The sequence below is a fragment of the Grammomys surdaster genome, unplaced genomic scaffold, assembly GCF_004785775.1.
Source record: "Grammomys surdaster isolate TR1022 unplaced genomic scaffold, NIH_TR_1.0 198, whole genome shotgun sequence".
Lineage (NCBI taxonomy): Eukaryota > Metazoa > Chordata > Mammalia > Rodentia > Muridae > Grammomys > Grammomys surdaster.
Genome location: NW_021604643.1, coordinates 8,307,056 through 8,316,471, shown reverse-complemented (window position 1 = coordinate 8,316,471; position 9,416 = coordinate 8,307,056). Strand labels below are relative to the sequence as shown.

The following is a 9,416-nucleotide window of genomic DNA, read 5'->3' as shown; positions in this document are numbered from 1 at the left end:
GAGAGAGAGAGAGAGAGAGAGAGAGAGAGAGAGAGAGAGAGCGCATGCATATTGGTTATAGCAGCATTTTGCAGAGATCATACTGTGCCTTACTTCTCTGTCTGACCACAACTCCCTACCAGAAGCTTTTTATACAAAGAATAGAAGCATTGCTGATGGGTTGGGGAAAACCCAAAAGTGAGTTTTTCAAATCACCACTAAATTAAATTCAACGCTAAATTTATTTCCAGTGCCTTTTTACTATATATTGATTTTCAGACTATCTACCAATGATCTGTCAGCAACATGAGTCTCTATATGATACAATTTAAAAGAAAATAGCAAGCAGAGCAGCTTCAGGGTTCAGCTCCACCTCTTAGTAGTTTTATGATCTTGAACAAGCTTACACCACATCAAGTACATAATGAATGTTAAATGATAACACTAAACACTATCAGCAATAATAACCTCTCATTTGTTATATTCCAGGCACTATGCTATACCTTTAAAAGTAATTCTTGTTTAATCCTACAGCAATCCTAGAGTCTCAGTAGCCATTTACAGAAACATAAGGGTATCAGATCACCCATCCTTGATGGTAGGTGCTGCCAATTAGAATGACCACATGATACTAACCAGGCTCATCTAACTGAAAGGAGGAAGTTGGTTTTTATCTTTTTCCATTTCCACACATACATGTGTGTTATGTGTACATGTGTTTCCAAGTGTATGAGCACATATGGGCGTGTCTTGGGATTTTATTGCTGTGAAGAGATACCTTGGCTAAGGCAACTCTTATAAAGGCAAACATTTAACTAGGCTACCCTACACTTTCAGAAGTTCAGTTCATTATCGTCATGAGAAGAAGCATGGTACCGTGCAGGCAGACTTGGTGCTGGAGGAGCCAAGAGTTCTACATCTTGATCTGAAGACGGCCAGGAGACTATCTTCTGTAGGCAAACAGGAAGACGGTCTGGATCACACTGGTCAAACCTGAGTGTGTGTGTGTGTGTGTGTGTGTGTGTGTGTGTGTGTGTGTGTGTGTATGTGTGTAACTTTAAAGCCCCACCTACACAATGACCTACACTTATTACCAAGGCTATATCTCCTCCAGTAAGACAATACCTCTTAATAGTGCCATTTCCCACTGGCCAAGCATGTTCAAACCACCACAGGGTACAAATGTGCATGTGTGAACATGTGTGGAAGCCTGGAATGGATGTTGGGAATCACCTTAAATCCCTAAAACACCTTATTCATTGGAGCAGGGACATGGCTGCTTGCTCTAGGGATCCCCTAGCTCTGTCTTCTGAGGCTGAAATTCCAGTGTAAATCATACCTACATGGCGTTTACATGAGTTCTGAGAATCTGAGCTGTATCTTTATGCTTGTGTGGCAAGTGCTTTAACCACCACGCCATCTCCCCATAGCAGGCATAATGGCCTCTTCCCCTGGACCTAATTCTCCAGTGGAATTCAATTGGAAAACAGAAAACAGAGAAAGTCCTGGCAGACTGTGGCTAGGAAAGGTGAAAGGAAATGCAAAATGTTTTGCTTATTCTGCTTAAAAATCAATCTTTGCCTAGACTTCATCCAGCAACAGTCCCACAGCCAAACATTAGGTAGAGCTTAGGGAGTCCTGTGGAGGATGGGAAAGAAGGATTGGAAGAACTAGAGGGGTCTAGGATACATCACAAGAACACAGCACACAGAATCAACTGCCTGGGACTCATGGGAATTTGAGAGATCAGTGAAACTGTAGGGGTCTGACCCAAGTCCTCTGCATGCCTGGTATGGCTAAGTAGCTTAGTGTTCTTGTGGAAATCCTAACAGTGGGAGCAGCGGCTGTCCCTGAATCTTTGCCTACTTGTGGAGCCCTTTTTCTCCTACAGGGTTGCCTTGCCCAGCCTTGATGAGATGGTATGTGCTAGGTCTTATTGTAGCTTGTTATGCCATGTCTGGTTGATTTTCCTGGGAGGCCTACTCTTTTCTAAGAAGAGGTGGAGAGAGGGAGGGGAACTTAGGGGAGAGTGGAGTCAGATTAAAGAGGCTGGAGGAGGGAAGGGTGAGGAAACTGTTGTCAGGATGAGATATATATGAGAGAAGAAAAAAAAAGTAAAATAAAACAATAAAAAAATTAATCTCTGCCTCTCCTAACCTCCCAAGTCCCTAAAGGGTTTTTATCAAGACTTACATTAGTGTTCCAACTTCTTTTTAATGAGTGAAAACAATGACTTCAAAGTTGTGCTGACCAATAAAGGCAAGTTTTCTAAGACAATATTCTCAAATCAAGTAAGTTGAAACACTAGTCTTCCTCAATCAGAATGTCTGTCATGAAAAGAACACGGTGAATAAGGAGATACAAAGTTGAGGGGAATAAAGTTAGTATAACCACTATGGAAATCAGTATGGAGGTTCCTCAAAAAGCTAAAATCAGCTTGAGTATGACCCTGCTGCACCACTCCTACAAACACAGCTGACGGAAATGATGCCAGCATGCAGCAGAGATACCACACACCCATGTTTACTGCTGCAGTGTTCACAATTATCAAGATATAGAATCAGCCCCAGTTATCTGTGAGATGATAAATGGATTAAAAATGTGTACATATAAGAACATTATTGAGACAGAAAGAATAAAATATCGTCATTTGTAGGGAAGTGGATGGAACTAGAGATTATCATGTTAAAGGGGAAAAATCATGTTAAAACAGTCTCAGAAAGTCAACTAGGTATATTTTCTCTCATACAGAATTTACACACACACACACACATGCACACACACACACACAAACACAAAACATGAAAGTAGGTGAGTCACTATTAAAAACTTAAAAGAGGGACCACAGTAGAAAGCAAGGGCACAGTAAGGATGGTGGCTTCAGGGAGGGCACAGTATATACATATAGGACATATAAATCTGCTAATCTGTATGATACATACATTTTTAAATGTAGTTCCCAACAATAAAGGGCAAAGTGCAGAAAAGGAGGTGGGAAAGACAGGTCAAAAGCAAACTGCCAGATGACTACCCAAAGCTTCCTGCCTCACTAACTGAAGAGCCTAGAAATCAGAATCTATCAGCTTGCCTACTCCCCTTGAATGCAATACCCTACTGAAAGAGTTAAGAAGTTCTTAACCTGCTGGATTTTACCCTAATGCCTAGATTTCCACATTACAATTACTCTGAAAGGTCCTAGTGCTAACAAAACTCAAGCCCAAACTGCAAATCCCTGCGCTTCAAGATTAGTCCCTCTGTATCTCCTACTGGTCCATCTACACACACACCCTTACCTAACTCCAACCCCTGCCCCAGCCTAGCTCTGGAGAACTCTGGGTATTAAGTGAAGATCAAATGCTAGAGCTGTGTTTCTCATCTCAGACTACGTGATACCCCTCATGGTACCAAACACACAGGGTCCCTCTGTAAACGTCTGTTTAGTGGATGGATGGCTACAAGTAACTTCAAGACATAAGCATACTTGAGGCTGTGGGAAATGGTCCAGTTGGTAAAGCATTTGTCTTGTAAACTTAAGAAGGTCAATTTAATTCCCAAAACTCAGATAAAAACACAAGGTATAGAGGTAACTCTGTAATCCTAGCACTGGAAAGGCAGGGATAGGTGGATCCCTGACCAGCCAGTTTAGCCTAACTGGTGAGTTCTGTGCCAGTGAGAGACCATATCTCAAAAGAGATGGATTTTCCTGAGGCTGACACCTAAGGCTGTCCTTCCATCTCCCGGTACATGCATACATAAACACCAGAGAGAGATGCTTCATATGCATAGCAAAATAGCTTCATGCCTATAATGAACTGAATGTTGTACCCCCACAAATTCATACATTGATTCTTAATGTAAAGGTATTTGAATGTAGGCTTCTGTAAGTTACTAAGTCATGAAGGTGGATCCCTTGTGAATGGGATTAATTGTCTTTGCTCTCTTTCCACTTTGTCAGCTGAAGTACTCTGTAATCTAGAAGAAGGCCTGCCGAGGGCCATGCAGGGACAAATGGCTTTAGAACTCATGGAATGCAGCTCAAGGGTTACCAAAACCACATGGTCGGCCTTGGTGTGGCATGGCCTTGAACTATGTGTCCTGAGGACTTTATGCTGTTATAGAGTTCTGCTCTGCTTGCTACTCTAACATCTCTCTTAATCTAAGAGTTATATAAAAACTTTTAAGAGGGCTTCCAGTCCCTCACTGGGCAGTATCTCTGGCATTCACAATATTAATGTTTGATCTTTTTCAGGCATTGCTGCTGAAGCAGATTATGATTCTAGCACCACCCTAGTAGAGAAGAATGTAAAGAGGTAGATTGTCAACAGTGACCACCGCCCTTAGAAAACATTTGGAAAAATAAAGTTGTTAGTGAAGCTAGATTGAGATGTTTTCACTACTGGCTCTGATATAAAAAATCTTAGGGAACAATATGAAGTTCAGAAAGACACACTCTTACTAGTTAAGCTAGGGACCTTCTATGGTCAGGGAGCAAGAACAATGGCCGCACTGGCTGACGTGACTCACTGAGGCTGGACTGGTGATAACTGATAAGAATTGTTGATGAGTAGATGTGTATTTTGAGGGTTTAAGCCAGATATGACTGATTTTTATATAAAAATTTAGATTTGTGATTCTTTTAAGATTTTTACAAGATTAGTTTTAAAGATAAATAATAAAATAACTTAGTCCTTTCTTTGTAGCTGCAAACTGCTGCCTGCCAGTAAGAGAAACTGGCTGAGAAAACTACCTTGCTTGCTTACACTTTGTTAATAACAAGTTGCTTGATTATGAATGTATGTGGGTTTTAAAGAATAACTGTACTATGTAATGTTATTTCTTGTTTATTTTTGGGGGTTTTTTTGGGTTTTTTTTTTAAAGATTTATTTATTTTATATACATGAGCACACTGTGGCTGTCTTCAGACACACCAGAAGAGGGCATCAGATCCCATTACAGATGGTTATTAGCCACCATGTGGTTGCTGAGAATTGAACTCAGGACCTCTGGAAGAGAAACTGGTGTTCTTAACCATTGAGCCATCTCTCCAGCCCATGTTATTTCTTGTAAAGGTATGGGAAAACACATTGTTTTTCATAATCATCCACTAGAAGAAAACTAACACATAATCACATTATAATTGTATACTGCTTGAAAGATTTTGTGGGATATATAAGCTATGAAAGAAAGAATAAAGTATGGTGTGGTCAGAACATTGTTTCTCCCATCCATCAACTCTGTGTGTATGTATAAAATTTGTATGAATGAGGATTAGAACACTGTTCCTTCCATACACCAATTGTGTGTGTTTATGTATGTATATGTGGAATACTTGGAGTCTGTTTGCTAGAGCTTTGCTCTAACCATTCTATGTGTCAATATGTATATGTCTATCTATAGGTTTGTATACATGTATTATGTGCATATGTATATATGCATGTATATTTGTGTGCATAAATTTATTGGATTCTGCTTTTTGTCTCATCCATTCAGCGTGTATGTGTGTGTGTGTGTGTGTGTGTGTGTGTGTATGTGTATGTGTATGTGTATGTATAGATGAAAATATTCTATTTCCTTCTTGCCGGCCCCAAGGAGTTAAAAGATGTCATAGTTTTTCCACTGGCTTTTCCACTGGCCACAGAGAGTGCCAGCCCCAGTAAATTAAGCTTTGTTTCCTCAGATAAAAAGTCTGCTAAGTAGCTTCTCTAATCACTGGCTGCCTCTGGCAGCAGCTCATGTAGGTACCTGGATCCACCCCAGTTAGCATCTCTAAGCACTGACCACCAATGGCTGCCTGCCTCAGTTTACCCACCACATGGATGCCAAAGCCATTCATTGGCAGAGGACCCCAGCAGAACCCAATGATGCTAGTGGCCTGAGCTCATACTTTTAGGCTAAAAAAAAAAAAAAAAAAATCACAGCAAGTACATCTATTATCTACAGGCTGTCCCAAAGTGCAGTCACTCAGTCTCCTTAATAAAAAAGTTCCATGTCAGTTCTGTGAAGAACCAAATGCTGGGAGGGCCTAGAAAAGCAAGTTTCTTCACTGTGGGACTTCCTGAAGCCTTTAGAAAGATAACGTGCATCCTAAATCTCTGAGACGGAGCCAGTGAGATGGTCCATTGAGTAAAGACAGTTCCATCACCCAAGTTAGATCCCTGGGACCCACTGGCCAGAGAGAACCAACTCCCTCAAATCAAGTCATCCTCTGACCTACACATGTGACAAGTGCCTGAGACCCATGTGCACACACACACATGCACACACACAGGCACACAATAAATGTAACTTAATTTTTTTAAGGCAAATACATTCTTTAAACAAACACACTTCTAATAGAAAAAAAAAGGCAGTTTCTCAAATACTTGATCACAGGGGCTTATGGCATCTCACACTGCCATCCAGAATGAGCACTCCTGCTGACCAAATAGCCACGCCCAATCCCTAACCTGCTGTTTACTAACAGTCCATGGCTGTGTTTGGGCAGCAATGTAGTCCTCTCTAGAGGGCATATTATGCCAAGTTCTATGGCAGTCCTGGTGATCTTATCTCTCTGTGAAGCACTCACTCTGTGCCCCTTCTAACAAGTGATGGTCATGACCATGTACCCAGTACCAACCAGGAAAACAGACTCTACCCTTTACTCCCAAATCAAAGCCCACCATCTTCCTAACTTGCAAGGAATACTGCCTCTTAGGGACCCTCCTGTGGTTCAGGAAAAGAGGAAGAACAGAGGTACTAGAGAAGATTCCTCATCATAGACAAGATATTCTTTACTGCATGTGAGTCACCAGGGAAAGACTGTAGTGACTGCAAACATTCTGACATAAACTCAAGTCCACCTCCACCACTGAACAAGAGCACTGTCTTCCACTGTCCACAAAGTAGAACAACAAAGTGCTGTTTGACTTCACTTTGAGTCATTGACTGAAAGGTGGCACCCACCCACAAACAGAGTTAGGCACTGTGGAGGCTTATAGCCAACTTTCCAGTCAGAACAGCAAACACTCAGGTTAGCTGTTCAACACAGTTTGTTCTTTCTTTTTTTTTTTTTTAACTTATTTATTTTACATCCTGACCTCAGTTTCCCCCTCCTTCCTCTCCTACAAATTCTTCTCTCCTTTCCCCCATACATCCACTCCTCCTCCATTTCTCTTCAGAAAAGGGGAAGCCTCTCATGGATATCAACCAGCCCTGGTATATCAAGCTGCAGTAAGACAAGGCACATCCTCTCCTATCGAGGCTAGACAAGGCAGCCCAGTAGGATTAAGCCCAGTTCCTAACAGAGCTGATGAGCAATCATGAACTGTCAAGTTCTACTCTGTTTCATTCGGGGGAACATTGGAGATCCACTTTTCCATACCCACAATCCAGATTGTAGAGAACTCCTGAATTACCCCACAGGAAAAAAAAAAAATGAGGTCTCTGTTTCTTTCCAGAGAAATGAAAAGATAAATAGTGTGATGATTTGTATATGCTGGGACCAGGTAATGGCACTATTAGAAGGTGTGACCCTGTGGGGGTAGGTGTGTCACTGTGGGTGTGAGCTTTAAGACCCGACTCTCATCCTAGCTGCCTGGAAACCAGTATTCTGTCAGCAGCCTTCAGATGAAGATGTAGAACTCTCAGCTCCTGCTGCACCCTGACTGCCTAGATGCTGCCATGTTCCCACCTTGATGATAATGGACTGAACCTCTGAATCTGTAAGCCAGCCCCAATTAAATGTTGTCCTCATAAGAGTTGCCTTGGTCATGGTGTCTGTTCACAGCAGTAAAACTCTAACTAAGGCAAATAGAGACAGAAACTTCAGTGACAGTAAGACTGTGGAGGAAGAGGGGAGTTAAATACTATTCACTGAGTGCATACATGCCTGGCAACATGCGGGATGTTTTATGAGCATAATTAGACCCAATCCAACCCTGTGGAAAATCATTATATAACCACTGCCAGTTTACAGATGAGGAGAACAAGGCTCCGCGGGTTAAGGAACATTCACAAAATCAACAGCTGGTGAAAAGCAGGCTGAGATCTGAACCTAAGTATAGAGACCTCTGAAGCCATCATTTCTGTTGACATCTTGACACACCCCTGCCTCTTCATGCTTCCACCTCTCAGTATTACTATACCTCAGTCCTGTGAGACGTCGTACTCAAAGTACACATGCATCTGTAGGCATGTGTGGCTTTACAAATGTAAGCCAGCAGCATCTTGTTTTCTCTGTCACCACCAGAATTAAAGCAATTAGAAAAATTTTAAGAAACAACAAATTTCAACAATACAAATGAAAGGCCTAAAGAAGCAATAATTTTGTTTTTACTCCTAGCTATGACCCTATGGTTGACAATGTATTTAAATTATATAACTTTAAATAAGAAAAGACATCATTAGAATGTTGTCATGTACTTAAGATGTCACAAGTCTCTCTAATTACATATAACTTACCATCTGCTGACTTTTAAAAAAAATTTTTTTAATTTTATTTGTATGGGTGTTTTGTCTACATTATATGTGTACCATGTACGTGCCTGGTGTCTGCAAGAAGAGGGCTTGGCTCCCTGGCACTGGAATTACAGATGGTGTGAGTCACCTTGTGTGTGCTAGAAATCCACCTCAGTTCCAGAAGAACACAAAGTACTCTTAACCATTGTGCCATCTCTGCAGCCTCTTTCTGCTGACTTCCTTACTAAGATGTAAAGTCTAGATACTCTCAAGAATTAAAAACAGAATCTCCCTGGAACTACTCTGCCTGCCCATCTGTTCCTCTGCCAGCATTGAAAGATCTGAGGTTTCTTTATTCTTACTAAGGAAATTGTGTTTCCTCATGTACATTCAGGAAAAAAAACAAAAAACAAAAAGCCATGGGAAGGCTGCCCACCTCAGAAAAGAATTCATCCATGAAGGCTGTGTTGTCAATAGCAATCTCAACCTCGTCCGTGTCATCATCCTGTGTCAGCTGCTTCTGCAAGAGACCAGAACAGGCCAGATTGAGGATAAAACACAATCAACAGCCAATGAAATTGAAGGTGTTACATTTAAGCACGTGCACAAACACAGATTTCTTTAAAATGAATAGAAATTTAGTGTTGTAATACTCTGGAGTTGCCTAATTAAATCCAAGCTCTACCTCCTGACTCTGTGCGAGGGAAGAAGGAATAAACAAGTTACTACCCAGCTTGTCAGACCTGGGATACCTTAACTGTCAAAAGCTAAAAGCACTACTTCATAGAGTTAGTAAACAAATAAATGAAATAATCTGGGTGGTGGTAGTGTATGTTTTTAATCCCAAGCACTTGGCAGGCAGACAGGTAGATCTCTGAGTTTGAGGCCAGCCTGGTTTACAAAGCAACTTCCAGACAACTAGGGCTACACAGAGAAACCCTGATTGATAGATAGATAGATAGATAGATAGATAGATAGATAGATAGATAGATAGATAGATA

The 9,416-nt window shown here is 41.2% G+C and overlaps 1 protein-coding gene across 2 annotated transcripts in view; it reads right to left on the bottom strand.

Moving 5' to 3' along the window:
• The window catches only part of Stx3 (syntaxin 3), a 40,127-nt gene that overhangs the window by 15,685 nt on the left and 15,026 nt on the right, over positions 1-9,416 (bottom strand). For both annotated transcript variants that reach the window (XM_028770059.1, XM_028770058.1), the window contains exon 2: positions 8,852-8,935. In XM_028770059.1, the coding sequence (XP_028625892.1) occupies positions 8,852-8,935 (84 nt within the window). The remainder of the gene's footprint in view (positions 1-8,851; positions 8,936-9,416) is intronic.